Here is a 14,548-nt window from a genome sequence, read left to right as displayed (position 1 = left end):
TGCCTCGCAGTCCCCCCTGGCCAGGGCAGTGCTGAGGCTACTGTACCTGTGCCAGGTGGTCCCTGCAGGGGGCAGCAGCACCATCTCCGTCTCCTTCACACCCATGGTCCTTGGCCCCGACATCCTGCACAAGGTGAAGTGTGTTGGCTATGCCCTGGGCTTCATGAGCTTAGACAACGAGGTAAGTCCTCCTGGCCTGGGGCGGGGCCACAGCCACTGCCTCTCTCCTGGGTAGCACACTGCCTGCCCATCCCAAAGACTGCCAGTAACCAGGCTTGGGCTCGGCAGGTGGAAAGGGAGCTTCCAGGGAGGAGGAGGCGCCTGCAGCACTTTGCTGTGGGACCCCTGAGGCTGGACCTGCATAGCTACGTGAGGACTGCACAGTGAGTTGGCTGGGCTTCCCGGCCTCCCTCCTCCACCCCCCTGTGGGGAGCATCCTTACTGGGCACTAGTGGGGACCAGACAGGGTTCTGGGAGCAAGATGACAGGAATGGGAGAGAGGAGAAGCCAGCAAGTGAGCCCAGGGAAACGCTGGCAGGGCCAGATAAGCAGAGTGGGGGCAGCCAAGAGACCCCAGAGACCCAGCCTGGCCCCCTGATGCCTGTTGCTGGCAGGCTCAGTGTGGAGCTGGACTACGACGGCGGCATGGACTTCCGGCTCCAGGCCAGTGACCTCATCCCTGACCAGCCCTGTTCCGGGGTGAGTGTGCTGTACCCCCTGGCCCCGCTAACGTACCTGGATCTCAGATGTCCCTACAGGCCCTTCTGGGGCACAGGTCTTATAGTCCGAGTCCCCTCCCCCAACACCCTCATCTCCAACCCAGAGCCACGGACTTGAGGAGAGGGGAGAGATGTACCTTCAGCCTCCCCGACCTGTGGCCACCCAGGTGCTGAGTGAGCTGGTGACCACCCACCACCTGAAGCTGACCAACACCACGGAAATGCCACACTACTTCCGGCTCCTGGTCTCCAGACCCTTCTCTGTTTCTCAAGATGGAGCTAGCCGCCGCCACAGAGTTCCTGGCCCTGGCCCGGAGCAGGAGTGTGAGGAGTTGGCAGCAGGGGGCAAGCAGCTGGTGCTCCACCCGCAGGAGAACATGCTGGTCAGTGGAGGGTTCTGCGATCCTCACCCTGGATGGGCACACTTCCCCGGGCCAGACATCTTGCGCTCACATACACACGTGTGAGTGAGGACTACACACTTCATACCACCCTCACGTTGGTGTGCACACACACATATTTGTATCCAAACTGCACCTTTGACCCCCACCCCCACCCCCCATGCCCTGTGCATTTACAGGCACTAAGGTGCAAACTTATAAGACACACCATTTCCAGCAAACACCAGCCCTCTGCACAGGTGGCTCACACACGCAGATAGGATTGAACCTATCAGTGTGAACACACACGAGTCCCGACACACCAGACCCCTCTCTTCTGCCAAAGTCCAGGTCAAGGCTGAGGCATTCCCTTAAGCACCCCCACTGTGCATACAGTGGTGCCCTCACGCGGGTTTGTGCCTGGCTCAGGCGAGTTCAAGGTTTGGTTGCATCTTTCCATCCATGTGAGGCGCTGCAGGTGCCCGCGTGACTTTCCCTCTGCTGATGGGGCCTCAGTGAGACTGGGACGTTGGAATTGCAGAGTTAGGGGAGGGGGGGTCTTGGGAAGGCCAGGGCCTCAGTGGGAACATGAATGTCTTCTGCCACCTTTGGTCTCTGAGGCATCGGGAGTGAGGACAGGTCACAGGCCATGTGAGTAGTTGGCTGTGTGCACCTCCATGTCTGTGCTGTGGGCGCCTGGATGTGTATAGCCTGCCCACAGCACTGTCGCGCTAGGGGACAAAGGGTGGTTGGCTTGTAGTCTCCCCCTCTAGCCCCTCAGCTCTTGAGGGCAGGCACGGCATTGCCCTCAGGACCTGTGGGAGCTGGGCACAGAGCAGGGCACAGTGTTTATGGAATGAAGGGCTCCGAGTGCTGGTGGGGGAGGCACACTGTGCTGGGCTGTTTGCTGGGCAGGGTGGGGTCAGTCTGGGCGCTGCAGGCTCTGCTGGCTCCAGGCTGAGCTGTACCTTGTGGGGCCTGCTAGGGCCGTGGGGGGCGGGGCAGGAGGATGGAGCTCCAGTGGGGGAGCTGCCGCCTGCCTTTAGTGGCCTGAGGTGCTGCCTCGTCCACGTCTGCTCAGGTGAACGTGTCCTTCTCGCTGTCCCTCGAGCTGCTCTCCTATCAGAGGCTCCCGGCTGATCAGATGCTGCCCGGAGTGGACATTCAGCAGAGCGCAAGTGGAGAGAGAGAAATGGTGTTTACCCAGAATCTGCTCCTGGAGTACCCCAACCACACCACTCAGGTGAGTCCCAGGCCTGCTCCACACACTGAGGGTGGCAGAACTGTTCTGGTGGGGTCAAAGGACAAACCCTGACAGGTCCCTTAGAGTAAGAGGAGCCCCAGCCTTTGCCTTGAGGGCCCAGTCTGCCATGGATGAGGCCTTGCCCAGGGAGAAATGAGGGTCATTTATCCTTAGGTGTCCTCGGAGCTCAGAGTAGGTGAGGGATTGTACAGTGGAAAATCTGGGAAGGCTTCCTGGAGGAGGTCGCATGTGAAGCCTCCTATTTTATCTGTTTAATAAAGAGAGAAGGCAGACTACATTGAAAATCAGGCCGAGGGACTGGCCTGAGGTATGGGGACAGTGAGCAGCTTGGGCTTGTGTGGGGCTTTGGGCACCAGGGAGAGCACCCCGGGCCTAGTTCTGTGGACTATGGCAGATCACAGGGCTGTGGTGAGGAGCTGAGCCGGAGACACCAAGGCAGGCAGGTGCCCAGCTGGAAGGTGCAGGTGAAGAATGGGAAGGAATGGCCTAGGGGTTGGATTCCAGAGGCCAAAAGATTTGCGCACTGGAGCCAGGTGGGCCCTCCAGCCTAGTACTTGGGCAGCTGCTGGACCCATGGGCAGGGGAGGCTGAGTATGTGTATGATGTGTATGGCAATGTCTGAGGGTGACTTGGGGGTGCGGGAGGAGTGCTGCTAGGAGCTAGGGCAGTCAGGGCACAGGTGGGGCCTGATGGCAACAGAAAAGGAGCCAGCCCGGTGGCTCAGGCAGTTGGAGCACCGTGCTCCGAACACTGAGGTTGCTGGTTCGATTCCCACGTGGGCCAGTGATCTCTGCCCTCTACAGCTAAGATTGTGAACAACAGCTCTCCCTGGAGCTGGGCTGCCGTGAGCAGCTGGAGGTTGGCATGAGCTGCTGTGTGCTGCCATGAGTGGCCGGTGGCCAGCATGAGTGGTCGGCAGCCAGCATGAGTGGCCGGTGGCCATTGTGAGCTGCTGACAGCCAGTGAGAGCAGCTGTGAGCGGATGACCGACGACTGACGACCACTGCCTCAGCTGGGGGGAGCACAGGGCTGATAATACCACATGGGCCAGGGAGCTGTGTCCTACACAACTAGACTGAGAAACAACGAGTGGGGAGGTAAAAGAAGGGGGGGAAGAGAAATGGTGAGATGGCCCAGAGCCCAAGAGAGGCTGGGCCCTGGGGCCCTTACGGGAGGGGCAAGGCAGGAGGGCGCCCAACCAGGCAGCAGAAACCAGACCCTGACCAGGGCAGGGGTGGCAGGAGGAGCAGATGGCGCCTTCCTGGCCCTTTAGCTGCTCAGAATCCCACCAGCAGCCTCTGGCTTTAGATGGCGGCGCCCCTTCCACCCACCATGGTGCTGCCTGTGTTCTCCTCAGGGGCGTCAGTACTTGGAGTCCGCAAGGCCCATGTGTCCCTGAGACCTTGGCTCACAGCCCAGCAGGAGTGGGCAGGACCGCCTGGTCCCCACCAAGTTAAAGGCTCTGTCTCCCTAGGTGGTACCCCTGCGGGCCACGGTGGCCGTGCCCGAGCTGCAGCTCTCCACCAGCTGGGTGGACTTCGGCACCTGCTTTGTGAACCAGGGGCGGGTCCGGGACGTCTACCTCATGAACCTGAGCGGCTGCCGGAGCTACTGGGCTGTGCTGATGGGTATGTCATGCCCTCCTGTCTGCCCACTGCTCCCTAGTGTGGCTGGGCTAGGACCCCCAGGAAGGGCTCAGTGTTCCCTAGCCATACAGGCTAGCTCCCAAGGGCTAGTGCCACCTGGGAATTCCTGCAGAGATGGCTAGCTCCCCAGTCCCAGGTGATCCACAGGGTTGCCCATCAGAGGGGAGGGGACTTCCTGAGGCGGAGCACGGAGCCGCCTGCCCTCCTGTGTGCTCCCTTCCCCTCGGTGCAGGCCAGCAGGAACTGGACAAGGACCCTGCGGCCTTCAGGGTCTCCCCAAGCAGTGGACTGCTGGAAGCACGACCAGTCAATGCGCCTCCGCCCTTCATCATCCTGGAGGTTCTCTTCACTGCCAGGTACGGCCAGACCCTCTAAGCCTCCCCGTCACTGCCCGCGGGCCCAGGGCTCCTTCCTAATCTCAGTCCCCTGCGGCCCACAGAAGCAATGAGCTGTATGAGTCCACGCTGGTGGTGGAAGGTGTGCTCGGTGAGAAGGCCTGCACCCTGCAGCTCCGGGGCCAAGGCTCCTATGACGAGAGCTATATGTCACCTACCAGCTCTGAGGCTCTGCCCTTGGACCCCCAGCTTTGGCAATAAACATGGCCAAGAGCTACAGAATGGGCGCACACTGGACAACCTCTGGGCAGCTCCTCGAATGGAGGGACCCCCTTCCATGGCAGTGGTCTCAGCCTAGGCCCCGCATTTACATCCTCAGAGCTAATATAAAGAATAGGCCTTATCACTAGAGACCATGGCGGTTGAGAATCAGTACTCAGATTGAGCAGAGGCAAGACCAGCATGGCAAGAACTGGCCTTTGGGATAAACCACAGCCACCAAGATAAGCTAACATACATTTACTGTCTCTGCACTCCTCAGCCATGAGGCCTATTCCCCAGGAGTTACATGGAAGCCTTTGTGGCCTGGATGACCCAATACCTCACCCACTCCTGTCCTGTATCATCTGTGATCGCGTTCACATTTTCCAGATTAGCTCAAGTGCCTTGATTTGCCCATTGCTGCCACCAGTGCTGGATTTTCCCTACGGCGTCCTATCTGTAGTGTTGCTTTCTGGCCTCCAGGGCAGGACTGTCTAGGCAGCGCCTCCGTCAGTTTCCAGGGTATTCAAAGACAGCAGCGGCTCCCATTCCGGTCCCGATGCACATGGATACCACCCCATATGCCCTGTGGAAGCAACACTGTGTTGACTGGGTGAGGGTACAAAGGGAAGAGGCCCCACCACCAAGCTCTCCCCAGACCAGGCGGAGCTGGGTGGACCAAGGCCTTCGTGGCACGGAGGATGCAAATCTACGGCATGCGGTTGGGTCCCTGACTGCCCACCTAGGCACACACACAGTGGCAGATGCCTGTATAGGCCAGGGTCCCCTTCACAGCTGGCTCTCAGAGAAAAGGGAAGCCACACCCCTGCATCCTCAGAATGTGTGTATGTATGCATCCCCCATGACACCCCCACGGGGAGCCAGCCTCACCTCTTCTTGCGGCGCTTCAGCTCATTGAGCAGCGTGATCACCTGCCGAGCCCCAGTGCAGCCCAGTGGGTGGCCCAAGGCCACAGCACCCCCCAAAGGGTTGACCTTCTCAGGGGGGATTCCTAGCTTCTCCACACAGTAGACGGCCTGAAAGGAGGCAGAGCATCAGCTACAGCTCCCTCCCCTGTCCCCTGCACCACTGGCTCCAACTGGGCTGCCCAGGGCCCAGGCACTGGAGAGAAACAAAGGCTTACCTGGCTGGCAAAGGCCTCATTGATCTCAAAGATGTCCACGTCACGTACTGTCAGCCCTGCAGGCAGGGAGGAGACCTAAGCTGACCCAGTGGCCCCTTACCTTTGCCCTTTCAGATGAATGAATGGGTCCTGGCTGTGGGGTCAGGAAGGGCTTGGGGGAGGGGTGCCAGTCTGCTCCCCCTTCACTCTGCAGCAGACACAGGACTACCCCCCTCCGGCAATAGGATGAGAGGCAGAAGTAGGACCCAGGTAGGATCCAGATCTAGGGTGTGAAGGAGCCACCTTACCTGCTTTTTGCAAAGCTACAGGGATGGCATAGGCAGGTCCAATGCCCATGACGTCAGGCGGGACCCCAACCACTGCATAGGACCTCAGGACCCCAAGGATGGGAAGGCCCAACTCTTCTGCCTTGGACCTCCGGGCCAGCAGGATGGCAGCTGCCCCATCGCTCACCTGGCTAGAGTTTCCTAGAGGCAAATCGCAGGGGTAAGGAGGCCCCCCCATGTCCACCTTGCCTGGTGGCTCCAAGCTCCCAGAGAACACTTAGCATGGACATGGCCCCTTCCTTTCCCCCTCCCCCAGCCCAGTCTCACCAGCGGTGGTAGAGCCGCCCTTCTTGAAGGAAGGCTTCAGTTTGGCCAGGCCCTCCATGGTGGTACTGGGGCGGATACCCTCATCCTGGGCCACGGTGACACTCCTCTCGGTGCCCTTGTCATCGTGGACCGTGGTGGTCACAGGCACAATCTCAGCTTGGAAACAGCCCTTGCTCTGGGCTCTGGCTGCCCTGCCAGCACCATGGACAGCCAGGCTCAGGCACCCTTGGGATTCCCTTCCTTTCTGGGGCCCCTCCACTGCCTCCACCCCCTGCCCACTGGGGCAGACATGCAAGCTCAGACTGCTAAATGCTGGGACACGCTCGCCTTGGAGCTCTGAGGGACTGGTGTGGGTTCCCCACCATCCCCACCTGGCCCGGGGCGTGGGAGGCCAAGGCCTCACGGGGCCTTCTCTGCCATCAGCCTCAGATCTTCAGATCCCGACCAATCCCAGCCTTGAAGGGAGGAGGAGGCATGGAGTGGTGGCTCCTGTTTGAGCCTGTCACCAAAGAGGGACTAAGCCTGCTTGGCTCTCCCTGCCAAACTGAGGATGGAGGCCCTGGGTTCTACAAAGTTTTCTGTTTGATCCCAATGGCTCAATTGCATCTGTTCCCCACGCCAGTCTTTGCTTATTTAAAGTAACATACTAAACTACTTGATGAACCTTAGTATTGAAACAGTGTAAAATCACAAAGCATTTTAAGGTGATCCTTGTAATAATCATAGGCAAGACGTAAGTGCCTGGGGGCATTTCCATGGGACGAAACCACAGGTTTCACCAAATTCTCGATGGTTACTTGACCCCCCTGCCTCAGAGAAGCCCACCTGGCTGGATACTATGTCCTTCCTTTGCTGTCCTCTCTCTGGGAAGCTGGGGCTTGCTTCAACCTGCCCCCGCCCAGAGGCCTGAGCCCCTGCCTCAGGATGCTACCCCAGACCATGGAGTGGTCCAGAAGCTGGGTGCCGGGGTCCCCAGCAATACTGGCCCCAAACTCCAGGCTATCCAGAGGAGGCCCTGCCTACCATGTCTAATCACCAAACCACAGCAGTTACGGTAGAGACGACTCCTGGCTCTCCTTACACCCCCCAGTGAGTAGATGGGGAAACCGAGGCCCACTAGGGAGAAGACACTCAGGGTGAACAGAGAGGAGTAGGACATGGAAGTGCTAGCAGGGCACAGCGGCCCTGGCCCCTGTTCACCTCTCCATCCTGGGAGGCCCGAGGCTTGGAAAGCTTTCACTGCCTTGCTGTAGCCTACGGACAGCTCATCGATCAGCCTCAAAACCTCACTCTCTGCCCTTTAAACAGCCCCCGCCAAACAGCACTCACTTTTGCTGGGAAGCCAGTGCAAAGGCATCCTGCTTCTCCCGCGAAATGCCAAACCGCTCAGCTACATTTTCCGAGGTTATCCTAGAAGATAAACAGCAAACTGCGGTGAAACCTGGCAGCCCAGGGACTGGCCAGTCGGAGAGCCATGCTACGGTCTGGGACCCAGGGCTGTAGGCAGGGGAGGCCAGGAAGGCCAGTCCATGTCACAGAGACAGTAGTGACGACTCAGGGCTGAATGTAGGGGCGCAGACAGGGAGTCAGCCAGATCCTGAGAAGCTCGTACACCCAAGACCAGAAGAGAAGAGGGGCAGATGAGGGTATGGGTGGGGCACTAACGGGCCAGCTTCTATGCCTCAGGAAAACTGCTTCAACGTGGGAGATGAGGACTTTCAAGTCCCCTCTGGGAAGGCCACACCTAGGCTTTCTGCTCACCAGGGTTGGCACCTACCCTCATCTCAGGAACCCAGAGCCACCGGTAGGCCTTCCAGCCTGGGCTTCTGGCTTTATAGGCTACCCTGGGAGATATGGGCACTGGCAGTGGAGGCAGCCAGGGCACTGCCCCTCTCTGAACCTCAAGTGGAGCCAGGACTCCTTGCCCATGGACCCTGGGAGCTCCCTGACATGACAACAGAGCTCTGGTATTATGCAAACACAACCCACTTTTGATGTTGCATCTCACAGGGCCGAAGTTCCCTCACCAGCACGTCAGGTAAGCAAAAGCTTCCCACATCCTCAACTTTCTAGGCCTCCAAGACTTTGGGGTACAGCTGCCATCATCCCTGTGTAACTGAGCCCCTCAGGGTGGGAGTGACAGGCTGGGCCATGTTTGGAAACCCAGAGGCACAGACAGGACCTGGGGGCCTCAGGAAAGGGAAGTCAGGGGCAGTAGCAAGTCCCATCCCCAGGGTCTCTGCAGAGCAGTCCACGCCCAAAAGCAGGAAGCCTGGGTTGGCACCGCTCGTCACAAGATGGTCCAAGTTCCCATGCCCCTGCTCCTGGCAAGGCAGGAGGCCGAGGGGGCACAGGCACACAGCTACAGGTGGACACTCACCCCATAGGAATCAGGCAATCTCTGGCCTTCTCCTTCTCCACCAAGCGCGAAGTAATGTTTCCAGGGTTCCCTCTGTCCGCCAGGGACATGGACTCCACCCTAAGAAGGAGGTAATCACTAGCAAGACTCCCCCAAGGATAGCTGTGCATCTGGCAAGTGCTGGTTAATAGCCAGGGAAACCAGGGCAGGGCACTGGCCAGCAGGGCAGAGCTGGGGTGCAGGCTGCTGAGCCCTGCCTCTACCTCCACCCCCATCCCACAGTCCCATTGCTTCTCAAAGGTAGCTGCTACTGCAGCCCATCAGCCTGGCGTCAGCCACAGAGGGGAAAACACCTCCAACAAGCCCGGCCCTGCCCTCAGGGACCACAAATTCAGAGGAGAAAAAAGATAAGTATTTTAAAAGCTGCAGATCAAAGAGCGATGTGACCTGCATAGACAAGGAGATGCGAGAAGACGAGATCTCAGTTTAGTGTGGTCAAAAAGGGCTCTGAGGAGGTAGGGGAACAAAAAGCCTCAAGGGATGATGACACATAAACTCCACCCAAATATTTTTCATGTGTCCAGTGCTATTTTAAAAACTTTTCAGGTATTAGAGTGCTTCAAAGTGTCAGTCACATGATGTAAGCCCTAGAGTGCTGGCTGTTATCACTCGATTTAATCTCACCAACTTCGAAAGGGCCACAGTAGTAATCACCATTTTATAGATGAAGACACTGAGGCCCAGAGAGGCTGAGTAACTTGTCCATGGTCACTCAGCTGGGATCCAAATTTAGGTAGTCTTGCCCCAGAACCCACTCCCAACTAGCATGATCAAAGCCTACGGGGGACAGTCAGCCCGTGATGTGGGCGACAGTCCTGGCCCAGACCCTTAATACCCTAGTAACGTGGTCTTTAACCTGCTTGGGGACCTCGGATGCCTTCTAAGAAACTCTGAAGGCCCAGCCTTCTCCTCCAGTTACCCATACTCCTCCCTGCCCCAGTGAGCTAGAGAAACATGAGCGATGGATCAGAGGGCAGACAGGGCAGTAGCCCTTGGCCAGCCAAAGTCCCTGCAGTGTGGGCTTTGGCTCTATTACAGCTGCAGACACAACCCGGTGCCAGTCGGCACAGCCCTGAGATGGCCCAGCAATGCTTCTAGTCTAGAAACGCTATCGAGAGGAACCGAAGGGCAGAGGGAGCAAACCCTGGAGCTGCTCGCCTCCCTGGACCTACCAAAGCCCTCGCTTGGCCTGCCCTCTCAGCACCAGATGCCCACCCAAGCCTGGGCCACAATGCCCTTACCCTCTCTGGGGGCACTGCCCAATCCAACTTGTGCAGCTGCATATGCTGCGGCCAAAGATGGAGCTGCAGCTGACAGTGACCAAACCACCACAGCTCTGACCATGCCCCTCAGAACAAGGTAGGCAGCCAGAAGTTTCCACCTTGGACCAGGGCAGGGGTCTAATGAATAAACTAGTTATACAGTAGGCAGCTGTCCTTGGCTTTGGGGAACCAAAACTGCAACAGCAGCAGCATGAATCAACTAGGGCCACAGAACGAAACCCAAGAGCTATATTTTTTCCTAATACTTGGCCACATTTTCCAGCCTACCAGATTTCCAAGAAAGAAAGCTTTTAAAAGCCAACTTCCTCTCCCCATTAGTGCTGAGAGGTGTGAGCAATTCCTGAGCAGCCAGAGCTGGGGGCTACTAAGCTGAATTTGTAGGAACTCTCTAACCTTCTCCCAGTCAGCTGCCTAAAGGGGCTAATCCTAAAGGGGACAATCCTGAAATCATGGCCTCTGAGAACTCAGGAGGTCAGTATTAGTTTTATTGTTACAAGCTGGTTAATAAGCTCTGGCAGAAAGAAATTCTTACCCACAAGCCATGCCAATGTCATAACACCCATTTCTGATGCCACCTGCAACAAAAGCATTTCATAAACATCCTTCAGCAGAGTCTGTCTGTTCTGGAAACAGGGGAACCTCTTCCCTACCTGGTCTCTAAGTGGGACTCAGCCCCAGCATCAGAGATGGAAGACCCAGGGAGTGTCCAGAAAAGGCTGGGGGTAGCCTTATGTTTCTATGGTTAGAGTCCTTTCAGAAATCCCTATTGCTTGTCCAGTAGATAGAAACTTTGCTGACACAAACTCATGGAGCCAGGACTAAGGCCAGGCTGTAGCAATGGGCACCCCCCCCAGTCACAACTTACCAGCTATGTTGGCCACTGCCTGGAGCCCTGAAGAACACTGTCTATTGACAGCAGACAAAGGTACAGTCTCTGGGATGTCACTGAAACAGAAGATGAGACCATAGAGTCAGCCCCTCTCCCCTACCAGGCTCTCCCATCTCACAGAAAGCAGGCTGTGTGTATTCCTGGCCAATATGACTGCCCCACCAGCCGGGTAGAAAGACCAAGGGAACAAACCCAATCCAATAGCCCTGCTCCCACTCAAGGCCAGATACATACTGGGCAGACCCCATCTCTCCAGACGCTTGCTCCCCAGCGCCCCAGAAGCACATGCCCTCCCATCCTGTGGTTCTCCTCGACCAGGGCCAGCATAGGGCCAGCCATAGCGATCCTCTTACTCTCCCTCTAAGATTCAGAAATGAAAACTCTACATCTCTGTTTACCCCAAAGAACAGAGAAGAGGACCTCGTGCTGGGGCAGAACCAGAGGAAAGAAATGTCTAAAGGATGGGGCCAGAAACATCCCTACTCTTCAGCCTCACTAATAACCATATGACTAACCTTTTCTCTTCCCCTTGTCTCTGGAAAACTTGCTCCCAGCTGGTCAAAGAACCTGAGGTATACCAGGTGTTCTATCATCCCTTGTTCTGGTGGGTTCCCCCAGGCTCTCACCCTGGTCCCTGGCCTGGAAGGGTGGGGCTGCCCCTTTTGATGTAACCTGCCCAGGCCAAGGGTACAAAGCCCTGGGGAAATCACAGACCCTCACCAAACCCATGGACTCAAGCTCAGGGAGTCAAAGAACTCTGGCGATTCTGGTGTGCAGCCAGGGTTGGGAACACCTTAGCTAGTGCCCAGGCCAGGCTCTGCTGAGACCCTCTCAGGTGGATAGCTTCCTAGGCCCGTGCAGCCTATTTAACCCTTCCCAGGTCCCCTAACTCCTTACTGCCTAGTTACCACCTCTACACCCAACCCACCAAGTGTTCACTAAACACTTAGTCAGTACAAGACACCTCCTGAGGGATGCTGACATGATATAGTGCCCAAGAGGACACCCAATCAACACACAAAGAGTAACTAGCAGAGATGGAAATAAAGTAAGATGGCAGAGCACATCACAGGGAAGCACATATTGGAGAGGCAGGGGCACTCGTTTTAAGCCTGGGAGCTCGGGGAACTCTGGCCAAAATGGGGAACTTGTGTTTGGGCAAGGTTAGCTAGGGCAGAGAGAAGAGGTAGGGACAACACTCCATGGGGACAGAATGACTAGCGTAGAGAATAGAGGGATGAAAAAGGAAGAGTCAAGGTGAGGAGGCAGCTGGGAGATAAGGCTGGAAGGTAAGTCTGGAGCCAGATCCTGGAGTCCTTGAACTCCAGGCTGAGCAGTCTGAACCTCTCCTAGTCCCTAGAGGTTTTGTCGCTTTTCCTGTTCCTACACTAGCTAATGTTCCCATTCTCTATGCAGCTGGGAGTACAAACAGAACTAAGTGGTTCTTACATCGACACATGAGACTAGTTTAAACACTCCTCCTCTGCCTTAGGACAGCAAGCGGTGAAGGGCACGTTTACCGGGGCCGCCCTCAGGGTTCTGCCCTGTCCCCAAGTCTCTGCTGATGGGATATACCTGGAGGCCTCAGCTTGTTCAACTGGCACGAAAAAGCTCACTGTCACCCTTCAGTGTTCCTACCTGGTTATTTACCTGGCAAAAGAGGACAGAGTCCATCCAGTATTTACAAAAGGCAAGCAACAAGCTGACTTGGCTAAAAATCAGGTCAGAGATCTTTTGCTCTAGTCCCAAAGACTGTTTGTCCTGGCTCAGTGCCAGGTAACACATGTTCCCTTCAAATTAGGGGAAAGGTAGGGTTCACAAGCGTGGGTGCCCAGGACTCTGGCTGCCTCTAGGTCTGGTGTCCAACCTGATCCTCCCCCATCAACATGTTGAGGCCTGAGCCCACCCAAGAGTCAAAATGGCCCACCCAGAGCTAGAACTGTTCAAGTTTACCTCAGAAACTGGGCGATGCGGGCCATAACCGCCCCGGCCCCTGGCTGAAGCACATTTCCTGTGGACAACAAAACTTAATTCAGTGCCAGGTGGTGGTCTGGGCACTAAGGTACAGCTGTGAATAGCAGAGAGGGGACATTCCAGATCTTCAGAAGCATGAGCCCTCAGCAGGCTCACTTGATTCTCTGGAATTTCAAGGCCTGGAGCAGCTATTCAGCAGTTTGTCCTGGTCATACACTAGACCCAGCCCTTGAGGGTCCCAAGCTCCATTGCCCATGCACCCTGCCTTTCCAAATCAACACACACTGGGCAGGCTGCCCACCTCTAAAAGTAACATGGAAAGGAAGAAACAATGCAATGCAAAGTCTGAAGTCTAATGAACTGGTTCTGTCAGTTACAGAGATGAGTATCTGAAAATGCACACCTCCACCAGTGTCCTCTGCCAATCTCTGCTTCTCTCCTAGGTGGAACTGATTTCCCCACCTAGAGGTGGCACCTACAGTATTTGATGACTCTTGCCACATTATGGTATTTTGTTTTGAGGCTAGAGGACTGGGAGTGGGGAAAAAGGGTTGGACTGATGGTCAAGAGGCCTGGATTCACGCGAAAAGTTCTGCCAATTCCCCAGGCCTCAGTTTTTCCATGTGTAAGTGAGGGGTTGGACTAGATGATGTTTGATGTTCCCTCTGTTCTGTTGTGGCAGCGATCGGATGTCAGGATAGGAAGAGAACCCTACAGTCTCCTGTGTGCTAGGGTGTCCTCAAACCCCTGTGCCAAGTACCCTGGCGTTAGAATGTCTGTCACTCGAGAGCTCTGCTTTCTACCATAACATGCAGAATGTGCTTGGAGGGGCATGGAAAGTGCCCGGAGGCGGAGGCGTAATCAAATTCAACTGCGTGTGACATTCCCCTCCGTGAAAACATCTGGAAAGTACCTGGAGGATAGGCAGGTATTTGAGGAGAGTTTTAGCGGGATAGGACTGCGAAGAGGACCAAGTATAGGGCCTGGATAGCGAGCTCACCCACGCAGATGTCTCCTAGCTGGGACGGGCTCAGCTTGACGTCCTGGAGAACTGCAGTCAAGACGGCCGAGAGAAGCTCGTCGGGGGTGGTGTCCTGCAGGGGGAAGTGCGGCCGCAGTGACCCCAGGCCGGCGGTGCACGAGGTCCCAGGACCCCTGCTACTCGCCCCCACTCCCACCCCATAGAGATCACAGCTCGGGAACGCAGCCACTTCTGGCGCCGAGAGGAATCGAACAGAGGGGCCATCTCACACCCGACGACGGATCCCATGGCCTCACCTTGAAGCCTCCGCGGCCCCCTCGGCCAATGGCCGTGCGCCGCCCGTGCACCACGACCACATCGTCCGCCGACTCCCGCAGAGCGCCACCCCAGCACGGCGCGGCCTGCAGCTTCGGCTGCGGGCCCGAATCAGGCCGCCGGTTCAGGTGGCCCAGCACCACCTCCAGCCTCCGCATCGCGCAGCCGGACCCCGTAGACCTCCACCCGGCCCGGAACAAAGCGCTAGAGCCAACAGACTGCCGATTGCACAGGCGCGGAACCACACCAACTGACCCAGAAGCCTATACACCGCCCACAGCTCTGCGGGACCGACGCAAAGTTCCGCCCACCTCCCCCCTAAGCCAACCAGAAGGCGAGTCTGC

At 56.9% G+C, this 14,548-nt stretch overlaps 2 protein-coding genes across 8 annotated transcripts in view; one reads left to right on the top strand and one right to left on the bottom strand.

The window, feature by feature from the left end:
• Positions 1 to 4,730, top strand: part of DLEC1 (DLEC1 cilia and flagella associated protein) — a 57,278-nt gene extending 52,548 nt beyond the window's left edge. For 4 of the 7 annotated variants that reach the window (XM_019727615.2, XM_019727616.2, XM_019727613.2 and 1 more), the window contains 8 exons: positions 56 to 181; positions 289 to 383; positions 615 to 699; positions 824 to 1,102; positions 2,181 to 2,342; positions 3,838 to 3,991; positions 4,242 to 4,365; positions 4,449 to 4,730. In XM_019727615.2, coding sequence (XP_019583174.2) covers positions 56 to 181; positions 289 to 383; positions 615 to 699; positions 824 to 1,102; positions 2,181 to 2,342; positions 3,838 to 3,991; positions 4,242 to 4,365; positions 4,449 to 4,605 — 1,182 coding nt within the window. In that variant the 3' untranslated portion in view covers positions 4,606 to 4,730. Of the gene's footprint in view, positions 1 to 55; positions 182 to 288; positions 384 to 614; positions 700 to 823; positions 1,103 to 2,180; positions 2,343 to 3,837; positions 3,992 to 4,241; positions 4,366 to 4,448 lie in introns of those variants that run through there. The other 3 variants (XM_019727618.2, XM_019727614.2, XM_074312605.1) reach the window with 2 other exon arrangements.
• A 118-nt stretch (positions 4,731 to 4,848) lies between these two features.
• Positions 4,849 to 14,504, bottom strand: ACAA1 (acetyl-CoA acyltransferase 1). The gene is made up of 12 exons (XM_019727619.2): positions 14,186 to 14,504; positions 13,908 to 14,001; positions 12,887 to 12,944; positions 10,910 to 10,989; positions 10,577 to 10,619; positions 8,723 to 8,821; positions 7,672 to 7,752; positions 6,343 to 6,533; positions 6,037 to 6,216; positions 5,750 to 5,805; positions 5,497 to 5,642; positions 4,849 to 5,191 (listed from the first exon to the last, which is right to left on the bottom strand). Exons 1-12 carry the CDS (start codon positions 14,360 to 14,362, stop codon positions 5,116 to 5,118), a joined length of 1,281 nt encoding a protein of 426 aa, XP_019583178.1. The 5' UTR covers positions 14,363 to 14,504; the 3' UTR covers positions 4,849 to 5,115.
• Positions 14,505 to 14,548: the final 44 nt, after the last annotated feature.

This window comes from Rhinolophus sinicus, linkage group LG10 (genome assembly GCF_036562045.2).
Source record: "Rhinolophus sinicus isolate RSC01 linkage group LG10, ASM3656204v1, whole genome shotgun sequence".
NCBI classification, from domain to species: Eukaryota; Metazoa; Chordata; class Mammalia; order Chiroptera; family Rhinolophidae; genus Rhinolophus; species Rhinolophus sinicus.
Note: the sequence above shows the minus strand (reverse complement) of the source record. Positions and strands in the feature narration are given on the sequence as shown.

Coding starts and splice junctions, on each gene's coding strand:
- ACAA1 (XM_019727619.2), bottom strand. CDS start 14,362: ATGCGGAGGCTGGAGGTGGTGCTGGGCCACCTGAACCGGCGGCCTGAT. Junction 5,806..6,036: donor TGTAGCTTTGCAAAAAGCAG/GTAAGGTGGCTC, acceptor CCCTGCCTGCAG/GGCTGACAGTACGTGACGTG. Junction 5,643..5,749: donor ATGAGGCCTTTGCCAGCCAG/GTAAGCCTTTGT, acceptor GCCTCCTTTCAG/GCCGTCTACTGTGTGGAGAA.